Here is a 16,873-nt window from a genome sequence, read left to right on the forward strand (position 1 = left end):
ACTTCCGTTTACAACAATCGAAACTATACAGACTTTAAGATAATAATACTATCAGCATCAGACTAGGCAGATTGGTCTGTTCTAAGGAATCAAATGCTCAAGTTATGCTATGTGGATTATTCTGTAGCTCATCGCTAGAGAACATATAATATGGGGTTTACACATACTTATTATAAACAAATAACAGGTACAAGATATACATATATATTTTTTGAATATAATGATGTATCACGTTGCACATTTTTTTGAGAACAACATGCTCGTGTGTAGTCAAAAATATTTTCTTCTTATGCTGCCAGTACACATTGTGCCAACGCACTGAGCCAATGCGTTGGCCCAATGCGTACAGTACCACGTATATTGGCCGCTGCGCCCTTTCACACGGATCTTGGCGCCAACCCGCCAGCGGTGTTCACACGTGTACTAGGGGCTTTAGATCTCTTGTCTAATTGTATTGTCAAACCGCTAAACGTTTTCCCGTACATATCTCCAGGTAGTCACGGTATTTACCTGCGTATTACGTGGTATCTGGTGGCAGCACGCTATCTTTTACCGGACGGTAATTTTTAGCTGTGATTCAGTGATTTAACACCGGAGGTGTGTTCATATTAACTTTACGAACAAAACGATTCAATTATGAAGGCAATTTGATTACAATGCATTACCTAATTGAATGCGTTTGTTTCCGTCTCGTTTTATAAGTAGCATGATGTATTAACTAAGTTGTTTACATTGAATCATTTTTATATACATAATTCTTTTTTTAATTTATTCGTACACACAGACAGAAATTAATAGACGAGAAGATAATGGCGAGGGGTAAAATCAACTGTTGAAGAACGAAGGGGGTAAAGCTGACTGTGATTCGTCAATAAATCAATCTGACAGTAAATAGGCATCTCGCATTATAATATCACCATTTAGTTCTTAAAAGTAAAATCTGCTTTTGAATGAATAGACATTTTTACACGGGAGCGCAAATTACTCGCCACGTTATGAACAAATTTGCGAAGTCCAAATTCGGCAAAAAAATTCTTCTATTTTCAGAGTCGAATATTTCGTTTAAGTATTTAGTTAAGACACTTTTATAAATGTTCATAATTTACTTTATTTTTATTTTTATAGTGAATACCTCACAAGAGTCCCAACTGCTCCCGTCTGGAGCCAGTGAGACTATGGCATCCCCAATTGGGGGATGTTGTGAGGCTGAAGGTAAGTGGGGAAGGGAAAGAGGAAGGTGGGGAAGTACCTGGCTATTCAGATCTAGTCACTAAACACGGCTAAAGCCATTTGGAGCAACGTTTCAATTCTGAATGGTGGTCTTACACCAGGGCGATACTGGTAGTATCTTCCACTCTGGAACGTGCCGCAAATATACTATATATTATTTTAATTAATAAATTGTGAAATAACACAAATTAATCAAATAAAATTTATTTGCGCACGCCGGGTTCGAACCCGCGACCTTCGGAATGGCAGTCCAATGCGTTACCACTGGACTATGCCGGCCGTCAAAGCATTCCCAGCAACCAACCAGCTTTGTGTTTCGCGTCCAGACGTTTTTCGATGTGATAGTATATGTTTCTACAACTGATCCATATTATACGATGTGAATATGCTTAAAATAAAGTAAAATAATGCTTATATATGGAATGTAATACGACAATTGGGTTTATTCTCTTTTTCACATCTATTTTTACAAGTTTTCATAGCACAAGTCAACATTTTGCCGTGTTATTTCGTAAAATGAACCGATGATGCCTCGACCATAGTTCGCACAAGAATGATGTGAATGATTTCAAATTTCACTTGAGGCCATACGCGAGCACAGCCGGCTCCAATGGAACCGGTATGGGGAGTGGGGATAATACGCTTTTAATCACTTAGGGCAGGTCTACTAATATTCATATGTCTATGTTCGTACACAATTGTTGTCAGTGGGTCGGTGTTAGATTTTTCGAAATTTTTATTTTAATTGATACGGCATAGCTGGGGCATCTCACCACCCTCTTTATAGCTTATCGATAGAATTTCGTATATTTTGGATTAGTTTAATAGTCGGTATTCGAACCTATGAATAGTAGGTGTATGTTGATAAGTTTTCTAACTATTTGTATTTATTTGTTTATTTATTGATATACGTTATCCTACGGATACGCTATCAAGAGGATTGTGAAATATCCCCTCAGAAACCAACAGCCCGAAGCCTGTGAGACAATTATATGGTTTCACCATTTTGCGGAATGTTTTAAGGCTGAAGGAAGAAAAGGAGAATATTGGAAATTACGTACCAAGTTTTACCAAACATAGCTCAAGCCATTTCAGGCAACTTTTCGCTTCCTTAATTATAATAATAATTCGTTATCTTCTTCTCGTGCAAGATACTCTTTTGGCGAAAGATCGCAGTTCAGAATCGAAACCTTGCTTAAAATGACTATAACATTGTTTAGTAAATAGTTTTAAATTTCTAGATGCCTTAAATCAACCTTCCTCTCCCACATCTCCTTTCGCTTCTAATTGTGCTGCATCGTACAAAATGTAAAAATAAAATAATCTGACCTCAAAGATTTAATAACATTACTATATATTTTTCCTCCTTTACATAATCCGAGTTTCTTCAAGACCCGCATTAATAAATTCCTTTCCGTTCAGGCATAAATACATTTTATTTTTTTTCGATCATTTTATAAATACCTTAATTTGCCACATTTTACAATAAAATCATAACCGAAAATGGGTTCGTAAGTAGGAGATTTTGAACTTTAAAGCAGTTTTCATAGGCCTTTGCATTATTTTTTTCTGGGCTTATAAAAAGACTTATCTAAAAAATACTCGATTATTTCAAAGGTCAAGATGTATTCTACTCGCAGTATTTAATTAAAGCGTCTGAAACATTTCTAGGCGACCAAATTTTCAAACCAAAAACACATGATTTTGCATTACTATGTATGGCATCGCCTTAACCCGCCTCGCAACGCTCCCCACCCGGGTGGCGATATAGATCCCCTCCCTTTCGACTGTACAGACAGGGGAGCTCTTGTGAGGTATTTTTTTTTATAATTACACGATCTTTCCCGTATTTGATCTTCCAGTTCGTCTTCTGATTATTTACAAAACTTTTGAACTATTAATTTGAATATGTTGTGATTTTAAATCGTGGGACTTTTTATTCTCACATACAGATTGCCAATTATGTTAATTTTATCACGTCTAAGGATCTTGCGTGAAATTAATCCAATATTAAATTTTATTTTATGTGTTTGTTAATGTGGATTAGTTTGTTCGAGATTGGTCAAATTCAGATAAATATAAAACATACTATCTTCCTGCCAAGAAAAAAACGTTCGTTGTGCTGTTTATTTATAATTTTATGAAATTTATTTTATACGTTATTTACAAGGTTAAGTGGTTAATATAATACTCTTGTTACAAATCTTTTTCCTTCAACTACTTTTCTAAATTACTACCTTTTTGTATGGAACAAGCAATACACATCGTGTCATAATTTTCGATATATCAATTGATATTCAAAGCCTTAATCCATGATGGAAATGACATAGCGAGCAGAAAACAGTATCGTTTACATGTACTTTCCAGGGTTCCTAGCAAGGTCGATCGATAAAGGTTTTATCGATAAAATCGGTAATTTGTCATCGTTCTCGAGCACGACTACAGATCGATAACGTACAAACAAGAGTTCGCGTCGAATAAATTAAGAACACTTAGTCGTCGTGAACTGTTGTTGTTTTTCATGCTCCGAAAAGTGTCAGGTTCCTGACATTTTCGATCAAATCTTTATCAAATAATTAAAAGCAATAATTAGTCATCCGAAATACTAATACAAATTGAAATATCTCCCGAATAAAAATAAATGCCGCCAACGGGAATTGAACCCATGCCTTCTGATGTCCGGTCAGGTGCTCTGTATCCACTGAGCTATGTCGGCTTATTTCCAACCTGCCAAATGATTCAATATGTTCTAGTACCTCAATCAACAATTACTGCTTATTATATTTTTTCACCTGTAAACAACCAACTTTATTTTTGTAGGAAAGGCTTTGTTAGTGCTAAATTTCTCACTAGATGGCGTCGAGACATATGATATCTTCATTTATTGGTGAAATATTTTTGACTTGTCAAATATTATTATTTTTTTTTAATGATAAACTAACGTTTATAAGACAAGGTTTTATGCGTAGCATAAGGATAACAAATAATTAAAAGCAATAATTAGTCATCCGAAATACTAATACAAATTGAAAATATCTCCCGAGTAAAAATAAAAATAAATCTTTATCGGTCGACTGTGCTATTCACCCTGGTAGAAAATACTGTGCAAATTTCATGACGCTCTACGTTGTTTTTTCAAGTTTTTGCATCTTCAAACGCCAGTCAAGCTTTTGAGACGTTACAAAAAATCTATCGACGGTTTGAATACTTTGTTTTTCTCCTGCAAATATCAAATGGTTGATAATTGATATTCCGTAGTAACCCGATAGCCGATAACACACACACCTAGGCGTATAAAACCATAAATAAATATACATAACAACCACAAAAACTAGCGTTTGAAGACGCATAAATTGAAGAACGTAATTTCGACCACATCACAGGTAGTCTTGCAGATTGCCGACAAATTGAAAAAATTCTAACACTTGTATTATTGCCATGGCTAGAACAAATCACGCTGGGGTATTTACTGTGGTTAAGCGTTAGGTGTTGCCAATAATGTATTGAACCCTCGAGTGTGTGTACTAACTGGTCTCGTATGATTTTCTACTACGCATAATTTGAATTGAACATGAATGTGGAATGAACAATCTATCTCTATTCATTGTCCTTTGATAATCCATTCAAACCCACGCAAAACGTTACAAAGCTTATCGACCATTTGGTTTTTCCTGTCTAGTGGCTTGCCAGTTAGAACATGCAGTCAATATTATCACACCTTAACAATTACTTTTATTATATATTGGTTATATGTGGGCCGAAGTTTAAGACCTCTGACATTCGACCCCTTAAGTAAGAGGCGGGTAAGTCTACAGTCGAATCTTCCATCTATTATTTATAATAAAAAAACCTAGTTGATTATAAATGTATATAGTTTTAGGATGCAGCGGAGCGTTAAAAGTGTGCAACTAATATCAAAATAATAAAATATTTTTTGTAATGGTTTTAAGGCCCCGTAGTAAGCGTTCAAAGATGGTTTGAAAGGGAGATATGTAAATACGAATGTTGGAGGGAGCGCGCTAATATTAAAAAAAAACGATAATAACTAAGCGAAAATATTTAATAAAACACGACTCATTTGAAATAGAGCAAAAATCTCTCAACAAAATTCTTTAGTTTCATTTAAACATACACTCAATTTTTTTGTCACGCTATGACATATTAAATAACAGAACAAAACGTGTTTTTAATAATTTTCGGAGCTTACTTTGCGATTTTTTTCTATCGAGAGAATTTCTTGACTTTAAAATTTTAAAACATAACTTGCAAAAGAGTATTTTCATAAAATTATTAAATTTACGCCTTAATTGTACGTTTTACCTTAATAATGGTATAGCTATAATACTACATATTTGTTTAAAATTATTTTTTATCAACTATACTAACTCGACTTAGTGGTTGATCTAATGGCTCCACCAGGTTGTCCACTAAAAGCTTCGCTTAAAGCAAAGCTTGGTAGAAAAGTTAAGTTTGGTGGGTGACCTTGAGCTTGGATTGTGAGTTGAGAGATGAGCTTGGTGGGTGATCTAAAGGTTAGCTTGGTTTGCGACCTGCAATCTGAGTTTATATCTTATTCTTTCGTATCTATTATTTTCTACTATTTGTCATATATTTTTGTTCTATTGCTCTTTTTGAAAAGTTTCTGGGGAAATTTTACATTAAACTTTATTTTCCTATGTTTCTCCGTCTTTTTCACACGAGTCTTTGCTATAGGTGTAACAAGATGTTTATCTTGTTTTTTTTTTAAGTGAAACTTCTTTAGGCGCGTAATGGATTTTCGGGGACGGAGTAAAACCGAGTCAGGATCGACACGAAAATGCGGGTACCCCCACCACCGCTCACCGTTCACTGTCCCTCTCTCACCATATGCGCTTGTTGAGGTGGGGGAGCCGCTCACGAACGTTCTCTCTCTTCTCTTCTTTCCTCTCTCTCAGACACCAGCGAACTGCGCCACGCCAAGCATCAGCTGCTTGGTTAGTATACTGCGTCGTGAGTGTAATACGAGTGAAATACGTAATTGATTGTGGTTCATACGGTTTGGTACAGAATTTCAGTGTTAAAAATGAGTAGTGACGAGATAGAGGTGATGAACACATCAGTGGCACAAGAGGAAATATCCTATCAAATCCATGCTTCGTCGTTGAATTATTTAACCTCTAATTTTCAAACTAACCTAAGAGAGAAAATAGAGATGATGAAATGAAAATAGAGAGAGAGGAATACTAGAAGTTTCACTTCTGTCTTGCGTAGGCTTGACACACCCACTTTTTTATCATTTTAAGATTAATAAAGACATTAAAAAATATGTATGTATGGTGACCTTAAAACTTATTTGGTGGTGACTTCAGTCAAATCATAATAAATATCAAGACCGTGTGGAATTGTCCCATATATCGAAAAATTGACATTTTGACTGGTTTCTTTGTTTTGGACAACCGTTGACCAATTTTGTACGTTTCTGTAATATGTTGACCTTAGAACATAGATTTATATTCTACATTCCGTATTGACCACTTATAATATATAAATATATATACATAACCTTAACGTCTCTTTCGGCATCTGCTAAAGCCCAGCCTTACCGTGAAGATTCAAGGTTGTTAATTTGAGCGAATCACGACTGTGAAATGTTTAAAAATGATCACGGCAGGTTCATTAGCCACGATCGATCGTTTTGTAACAATAAAAATAATAATGGCTGTTCAAACACATCAAATCTGCATTCATCTCTGTAATCTTAAACTTCTTAATTTAATTCCCAGCAGTAGGGCAGCACGTGCGAAATCCAAATAACTGCCTATATATTTATTTTTTTACATACATAGTTAGGTAAGTACTACAAATTGTATACTATTATATTATTGTGTACTGTGAATCTAGGTGTATGGAATGTTTCACAATATATATTCTTATTATGGAATTTACGGAAAATATATCGACCGAATCTTGGATCGAAGAATTTAAGCTTAGAATTTGTTTAAAAATGCTTTAATTCATATTAATAAACAAATGTGATAAGGCATTCGAGGTTTGTTGTTGATCGGAAGCATTTTTCCTAAAGTATGTGTTTGTATTCGGGTTTTTCATTGCAAATTTGTCGTATCATTGAGTTTTTAGTTTCGAATTCTCTTAAGCCGGACTCACACCTGATCTATTTCATAGAATCTATGCAATATTTCAGTGAGAACAGGCTTTTCTATGGAATGGAAACCCAAAGTTGAATGGACATCAACTTGTTCTACAGGTCTGAGCGCAGCGTAACAAAATGTTTTAGGAATGTCTCCAGAATTGCCGAATGTGGTTAATTTCCTTGTTCCCACTCGTCCCTGTGTCTCATTAATTGTGAAGCACTATAGAAGTAAACAATTGTGAGCAAAATTCCTGCTTGATTCGATTATGTAATTTGATGCATGTGCCTTATTTTGTTTATGCATAAGCTGTTGGATTTACATTAAATCGGTCCTAATGTAAATTCTGCCAGAAGGACGGGAGTATTTCCGCTTTGCAATAAAATCCAAATAAATGGAATATTTCTGAACGTATCTGAAAACTGAAAACTGTTTTTGAATGGTGATAAAATATGCTTTCAAATGTTAATATTAGAAATAAACATATATTTTTGAAACATTAAAATTTTGATGAAACTAAACTTTTTGTAACTTAAATTACTGATAACGAAAAAAGTATATAAAAACTCACTTATTTTATTAGACAAATGTATTATAAACGCTAACGTCACCTCACTATTTTTTCGTTTCATATAAAAATAAATAATATAAAATTCATGACGTTTCATAAGTTTTTTTTTTCAAATTGCTGTTGGAACCTTTGGTTTCATAAAGATGCACATTTTATTTATTCTGTGGTTAACTTCTAGATTTGAATATAAAGCGTGATGTTTTCTCTTTCTAACGCCGTTTAGATCATATTTCTCGCCACAATAGTAAGGGAGACACATCGATTTTTATGAGACCATATACGAATATTTCCCAAAGGCGAACAAATGACTTAATTTTGCGTTTTATGAATATGATTTCGCGGCCCCCTTTTCCCGCCGCCCGTGTGCATCACACACATTGCGCGAATGAATGCGGCGCCCCTGTTTTAAATCGTTTCAATGGTAATAGTATAAGTATGATATTGTCAACTTATGTGTGGTCTTCCGTATCACCTCGATATTAAGTTGCACCGCCTGATCGTAAGTATTACACGCATAGGTTGTTGTTCAATCGGCGTCAGTATCAAATGTCTCGAGATAAATTTAACACACGATAAGTTAGTCATTCATAACATCATAACAGCGATAGAACATTTTCCAGTCGAAAGAGAACAACATGTGGCTGAAAGAAACACATGTGATATTTTATCATGTTGCCAGTTTTTTAAAATGTTATGTTCTCATGCTCTCCTATTATCAAAACAGATGAACTTCAGATAAAAAAAATTCAAATTTTGTCTTATTGTAGTAACACCAGGTTTTGTCCGAATTTTTACACATTTTTTCCGAAATATTGTTTTAATTGAATAATAGAAACGAAGCATATTGCGTCTCGTCTTATTTTTGACGAGAAAATGAAGATGACCCAAACTGACCTGACTCAAAAATTTAGGATAGGGATATTTCATAACCACCGTGAGTTGTAACAAAGCGAACTGTTTTCCTTCTATCTTCTATCTAATTGTAGTGTTCCCGCTGTTTTCTCTCACTCTTTCTCATAAACAATGCGTGTAATAGAAAGAGAGGTTATTACGGAGATAATAATTATAATGATACTTTTGGATTACTTGTATAGCGCCGTTTTTTTTTATGAAAAATGACCTCAAAGGCGCTGTACAAAGATGTATATATATATATATGTCTTAATGCTTAATTATAATCTTTAATGCTCAATCTTATTACTAACTATATGCTAGACAAACCATTAAATTAACTTATGGCTAACAGATTGCATCCACCGGTTCGTTGATCACTAATACAAAACTGTATTACGTACAATGCATTTGACCAATGAACGCGATGCTGCGTTAAAATGTACGTAAAATTACTATTTATTTATATTATGTTCATGCAGATAATATACAGGACCATACTTACCTGGCAGGTCACTTCAGATTAATGCTGTTTATTTATATTATGTTCATGCAGATAATATACAGGACCATATTTACCTGGCAGGTCACTTCAGATTAATGCTGTTTATTTATATTATGTTCATGCAGATAATATACAGGACCATACTTACCTGGCAGGTCACTTCAGATTAATGCTGTTTATTAAGTTATCGGGGGTGTGCACGTAAGTTAATAAATATAACAAGACGATCAGACGAGTCACGAGCGTGAAGACCTCCCAATTCCTTCGAGACTAAACCTGCTTTCATGCAGCTTTGGTTTTTTGCCAGAATTAAACGGTGGAATGCCTAGTTATATATTGTATAGTCTGCCTCAGTGACTCTTTCTCTCGGAATCTGGGTACAAGAACACATAACTAATCTGCTGTTCCCTCTATTCTGTTTCCCTGGAAGAATATAAAAAAAAATCTCCTCAGACTCTTACCATGTTGAGCTTGTGAATTTCGGAAGTATGAAGTATGTACGGAAGCAGGTCATCATCCATCAAATTACTGGATCCGAATGCAAGGCTGATGAGATTAAGAAAGGAACGCTTATATGATTTGGTCACGTAGAGCTGACGAACGAAGAAAGGAGTGTAAGGTGTATCTATAATATTATATTTGAGACGCGAAATTAAATGATAGAAGATGTCGCACACTGCCGATAAACACGTAGTACGATATAGTGAATCAATCATGTACTTGAGTACGACTATGTCAAGAGAATAACAGAATAGTACCTATGTATGGGACCATAGTATGAATCAAGGAGTGTTTTGTACAGTGAGAAAGTTGTGTGGCGGTCTATCCCTGCGAGGAAACGGAATGATGGTTAGTTAGTTATGTCCAGTTCTCTGAATGCCCTTGAAAACCTTTTGTTTTTCGTTGAACTGAGCCATCTCATGACCAATCCACTTGTTGGTGTCTGTGACGAAAGAAACCGGTCATGCTCAGCTGGAATGTGTATTAATATCCAATCTCGCAATTCTTATACAGATGTTTACTTATTGCAACTGTTCTTATCTTGACGTTTAGGTAGTTACTGCACTTGTTGATTTCATTATCTTCTTGTGTCCCTTCTTATATTCGTTTTTTCTGACTTGTTCAGTCTTTCTTATTGCGATTTTTTCTTATTGTAGTCGGTCTTATGAAGGTGTTCTTACTGAAGTTCTTGATTTTATTGTGATGCTTACTGGCAGTTCTCGTTCTTGTATTCGTGCCAATTAATTTGTTTCAGCCGTTTTCATTGTAACGATTATTTGTTGCAGTAATTCCCACAATTCCTCTTGTCATTTTCTATTTACTACAGTCGTTTTATAACATTTATATTTTACTTCTTAACGTCGTTCTTGTGGCGATATTTACTCCCTGCAGTAATTCTCAAAAAGATGGTATCACTTTTTCTTTTATCGACATGTGCTTACTATAGAGATTGCAGTTTTTAAATGTTTAATTGTTGCTGTTTAGTTTTAATAAATATGTTTTCTTGTTGAAATCGTTATTATAAAGATGTTTACATGCTGCATTCGTTCCCATAGTGATGTTCCATCGTTCATATTCTTCGGCTTATTGTTGAAATGCTTTTCATGATAACGGTTACTTGTTGAAGTCATTCTTATGCAAATTTTTACTTGTTACAGTCATTATAATGCTCATATTTACTAGCTGCAGTCCTCCTTGTAACGACGTTAACTTCTTGTAGTGATTATTAGATATATTGACGTTTACTTGCTACAGTCGTTCTTATGTTGTTTTTTTTTACTTGTTGCAGTCGTTCCGGCTATGACAGCGAGAGCAGCGAGGATCTATCTGACGACTCTGCGGCCACAGATGAGGCAATCTCCGCCAAAGGAGGGGCAAGCGCCAAGTTCATCAACAAAGGAAGATGGAGCAAAGAAGAGGTAAGAAACCACATCAAACAACAATCATGCCAACAAATCTGCAGTGAAACTTCCTACTTTCAACATATTTGAAAGCAATTCTAAATGAACTTGCAAATATGAACCATCCCTGCTGAATCAACAGAATCTCATCCAGGCCAAAGTATTTTTGTAAACGAGTACTTTTACGTTTTCTTCCCTTGCGTTAAATTTTCGGACAGTCTTGCTGTATCTATCGCCAGGACAAATAAGGTCGTACTGTCCTAGATGTGCCTATGACGGCTCAATACCTCAAAATTAAAACAGTGGGTCTGGAAACCGTAAAAACCTTAAATCACATTAAATTTAGTTTAATATTTGGAACTGATTCGTAATCGCCACTGAATCAATTAATTCGATTCATTAGGAGTAGTTAATATGTAGTGCCACGTTGAATCCGCCAAGAACTCTTTTTGGGGCTCCGGCATTTTGTAAAATGATTTTAACCAATACAATTAAAATATTATCAATCTCACATTTGTTTCGTCGGAAGTCCCATAAAAATCTGGATCTTCAGTTTTCCCTGGGCTAAACGGGTACCTACGCAATTTAGTCCTTGCGCAAAGCAAAAATATATCTTCCCATTGCCCTTGCGTGACATTCATACTCCTTTTCCCATTACCAACAATGGATTTCTCCCCTATTATCTGTGAATGGTATAAATAATCATTCATAGCTTTCAAAATTTTAGAGTTGTTAATCATAAACCAAAAAAGGGTGACATGTCGGAACTTTGAGACAATGATCAATGGAGCATTTTCAGAAATGAGGGATGCTGTTAAAAACAAGTGAATTTTTAAAAGTTTAATTTTCTGATTCTGGCAGTTTCACGTCTCAGTGTGACAGTTGTTGCTCAGGGTTAGTATACCCAGTGTTGTACGCCATTGTGTGTGACTATCTCATCCTGTCTTCCGTTAATAGAGTTCTGTTCAACCATCCAACTTTCAAAGTCTTCATCACAGACATAGGAATTAATAGACGAGAAGATAAAGGCGAGGGGTAAAATCAACTGTTGAAGACCGAAGGGAGTGAAGCTGACTGTGATTCGTCAATAAATCAATCTGACAGTAAATAGGCATCTCGCATTATAATATCACCATTTACTTCTTAAAAGTAAAATCTGCTTTGAATGAATAGACATTTTTACATGGGAGCGCAAATTACTCGCCACGTTATGAACAAATTTGCGAAGTCCAAATTCGGCAAAGTAAGGCAGCTTCTATATTCATAGTCGTAGTTAGTTTCAGAGTATTTAGTTAAGACACTTTTATAAATGTTCATAATTTACTTCCCAGCAACCAACCAGCTTTGTGTTTCGCGTCCAGACGTTTCTCGATGTGATAGTAACAACTGATTCATATTATACGATGTGAATATGCTTAAAATAAAATAAAATAATGCTTATATATGGAATGTAATACGACAATTGGGTTTATTCTCTTTTTTCGCATCTATTTTTACCAGTTTTCATAGTACAAGTAAACATTTTGCCGTGTTATTACGTAAAATGAACCGATGATGCCTCGACCATAGTTCGCACAAGAATGATGACGTCACGTTTTCAAATTTCACTTGAGGCCGTAGCGAGCCCAGCCGGCTCAATGGAACCGGTATGGGGAGTGGGGATAATACGCTTTTAATCACTTAGGGCAGGTCTACTAATATTCATATGTCTATGGTCTTCATCTTCATCTAGCTCTCGGTCTCTCGCGACGTAAAAAGTTATGAAATTTGTTCCGCATCACTCCTAATAACCAGCGCTCTTCTATTTAGTTTCCTTTCACCTTCTTTTATACAAACCGTTGATTATTTTTGCAGCTCCTCTTTACAACATATAATATCTGGTAGTTAGATTACATCCTTGTAAGTAGTTGTACATCCCATCTGACGTAGTTAGGTTTAATTACACATCGGCTTCGCTTACTAACATTTAAAGGAGCCGCCGTTCTATAAACTCTAGACAAAGTAGGGTACCCTAATTATTCAATAAGCTTTTGCTAAATATTTTTTTTATTGAATTTCTCAACGAGACTCCGCAGTAATGTTACGTGTGATCGTTTGCCGACAGTGAATTAGAAAACGCTATATGTACGTAGATACAATCTTTTAGTAATATTATAATAGTTTTACTAACCGGTTTCGTCCGTGATTTGAATTATTTTGTTTTTTAATTATATGTTTCCTCGTCTGGTGTAACCAGAATTAAAAAAACCAATTATTATTTTTTAAATTTTTTTTATTAGTAAAAAAGATGCACGAATTACATTACACAATATAGTACAGATATTAATTACATAATATAATATAAGTATTTGATGTACCCCCATAAATAAGCAGGGCTTGTGTGTATGGGGGTGTTGTTATATTGGTTTATATTTGATATGATTCAGTTCAATTAATCATTTACAAAAATATATTTATTTATTTCGTTTTAACGCCCATAGGGCTTTTACATACAATGCAATTATTTTTTTTAAATACAATAACATTAAAGAGTTTACATAATATATGAGAATATACAGATTACATAAAATATAAGATTTAACAATGCATAGGTTAACAAAATATAGGTAACATGAAACAAGAGTTTACGAAACGTAGGTAACATGAAGTTTAAGTAAATGAAATAAAAATATATGATCTGCCGATATCCTCCAAATCAATTGAACGAAAAGGGATGAAATTGTTGTTCACTTTATTCATATATATTCATTCATCATTTACAAAAAATGTGAAGCAAACGTAGTTTGGCGATTTGTGTTTTGTTAGCTTATTGAATATTTTATATCTCCATAGCTCTAAAACTAGCTTCTAAACCGAATATTTTATAATATTGTTTATCACTTGCTCGCCGTGATTTATGAATGGTCAGTCGGTAGGCCGGTTTCCATGGTCACTATGGTCGGCCATGGTAAAATATTGTATATTGTACTCGGTATCGTTTTGTCGAATTCGCTCAAGTCCCAAGTCCCAAAACACACAACCCAAAAAACCGGTTGTATTCAACAGGAAAGATTATTACCTATACATTCTGAATACGCGTACTAATTCAGCTAAAACCGCATGTGTTTTTCTACTTCATTTATCGTTCAAGCCTTGTTGGATACTCATTTTGTTAGTGTTCAATGCCAGAGGTATAGTTATATAATTTTATTAAATAGTTTTATGACAACCAGATTTACCCTAGTTTCAACACTATTTTTTTTTTTAAATTTCTTATTTCAAAGCTCCATAGCTCATGATGAAGGCGACGTTACGATCTGAACATAGTTGCATCGATTTAGACATGGTTGAAGAAATAAGCTGTGACGAATATTCATGATGCCAGAGCTCACTGTTTGAGCTTTTTTAGTGGCACACACAAAACAGACATTTGAAGAATAAAGTTATTTTTTACATGTCTCCAATGTCATATTTGGTGATGCTGTGTGGAGGGTCTTTTTAAGGAAAGGAAGGAGAGTAAGTTCTGGGAAGAAAAAAAGGTATGAGAGGGGTAGGAATTTAGGGGTGAGTGTGTCCAGGAGTGACGGACTTATGAATCCATCCCTCCCACTACAGGGCGATGGTTTGTGAGAGTCCAGCTGGAGAAGTAAACGGGTCTGCCTCAACCAACCTCTCAAGATCCGGCTCGCCACGCAGTAGGTTAATAAAGCCGGCAGCTTTAAGTTACATTAAGGGTATCTAAATTACTTATAAAATAAAGCTTAATTACATAAGCCATTAGGACGCTGAATCCCTCCTAGGTTTTAAAGATCGTTAAATTCCTGAAGGCTGACGAGGGAACCTGATTTGAAACAACTACGTCATTAGGTCTCCAGAAAAGGATTAAGAAATTCTTGGATTCCGAGATGTTCTGAAGGCATTGAATCTGTTATGTTTTATATATTTTTCTGGACGGTGTGGAAACCCGGACACAAAGGACGGGTTGTTTCACGGAATTTGATCAATTCATCAAATTCCCAAGTGAAAGTCGTATTCGAGTTCTGTTGCTATCCAAGTACTGTAGAACAATCGGTAGTTCATATTCTATGAAACAACCCGCCTTTAACCAAGAATTGTTTGAAAAAAGAAAGCTTTTTAACCCTTTTATTCCATGTGTATATTTCAGATTGTTTTCCTCACTATCTAGAGCAAATACAAATTTTCGGTTTTTCAATTGCCGATATCACTGGCTTTGTGGGTTATTTTAGCTACTAGTTCAGGCGGCAGCTAGTTTTATATTTTGAAAGGTGATTTTTGCGTTTAATCTCAACCGATTTGTTCTCCTATTGTTTTGTGATGTAAGTTTTGAAGGTTGTTTTACAATGCTTGATTTTTACGCATTTTTTAATTTAATAAAATCTGTATGTGAAATACGCCCTCTGAGACCTAATGAAATTAGCAACAACTTCTAAACTGTTAAAAAAACGCAAAATTATTTCAAATAACTATCAATTTTCAAATATGTTTTACAACTTCCAGTTTTAATTCAGATCTGATAGGGTTAAATGTGGATGCATTTATTACAATTAATAATTGGGACTTAACACAAATTAATCAAATGAAATTTACTTGCGCACTCCGGGATTTGAACCCGCGACCTTCGGCTTGCTAGTTGAGTACCTTACCCCTCGACCACGGAAGCCGTGGTTTTACATCTTACATTCTGTCACTAAATAAATTAGGCTTTTATTTCATCCAAATACTCAAAATATAGCTCCTAGACTTTTCAATGCGAATTCCGAAGTTGTTGATTCGTCATCGCGTGTATTTTTAGCTTTTGAAAGGTAACGAGCATCAGCCCCTCCGCAATGATAAGTAAGTATTGTCTCGTTCCCGCTGAAAGTGATAAACCACATTAAGCCGGGCTGACCGTGACAAACTGGTTTCCTTCACGTGGTCCACGGTCCACGGTTCGAACCAATCTGTACTCTGCACTGCCTTTACATTATTAGTATTCGATTAAAAGCTTCGACTCCGAACAGCTGACATGGTTGAGTCAATAACTGGCCAAATACGTACGTGCTTAAATACTTTGGTCATGAAAAGACATTAAAGAGTGTAAAAGTTATAGGCAAACTATTGATAGATACACTCCTCTTCCATTCACAAGCAAATGCTTCTGATGGAAGAGCCTAGAGACCTAAGATCTAGAGCCTAATCCTACCTAACCTCTCATTCTTTCTCATTATTCTCATAAACGAAGTTAACTTGAATTAAAAAAATAAGATACAAACCAGATCATATATTACTTTTACAGCGGTGAACCATTTAATTTTTTTACAATCTATTAACGAAATTGTCAAATTTGAATCTCGAATAAATGTTGAATGCTTTTTTTTGGATTTAAAGATTCGACTACAACCTGGCAATAGCTTTTACAGATTGATATCCCTACTTATCTTTGCAATTGGTGAGTGTCTCTAATTTAGTAGATCTTTTGGACACGAATCTATGGATTTAAAATGTGTTTTTGTAAAGATAAGTGCGACAAGCTGTACAACAATACGTACGTGCTAAAATACTGTATCTATGAAAAGACAACGATGGCTGTTAAAGCAGTGACGTAAACAATTTAGGTTTCGACAATCCACCGACAAAAATATTAAAAATAATTCTTAGAAGTCTTTTT

At 35.0% G+C, this 16,873-nt stretch overlaps 1 protein-coding gene across 5 annotated transcripts in view; it reads left to right on the plus strand.

Moving 5' to 3' along the window:
• Myb (proto-oncogene like protein Myb) overlaps positions 1–16,873 on the plus strand; it is a 296,992-nt gene that overhangs the window by 241,920 nt on the left and 38,199 nt on the right. For all 5 annotated transcript variants that reach the window (XM_089646482.1, XM_089646484.1, XM_089646483.1 and 2 more), the window contains one exon: positions 11,115–11,244. In XM_089646482.1, coding sequence (XP_089502608.1) covers positions 11,115–11,244 — 130 coding nt within the window. The remainder of the gene's footprint in view (positions 1–11,114; positions 11,245–16,873) is intronic.

The sequence above is a fragment of the Hesperophylax consimilis genome, chromosome 24 (assembly GCF_061612785.1).
Source record: "Hesperophylax consimilis isolate HC1 chromosome 24, BYU_Hcon_1.0, whole genome shotgun sequence".
Taxonomy (NCBI): domain Eukaryota; kingdom Metazoa; phylum Arthropoda; class Insecta; order Trichoptera; family Limnephilidae; genus Hesperophylax; species Hesperophylax consimilis.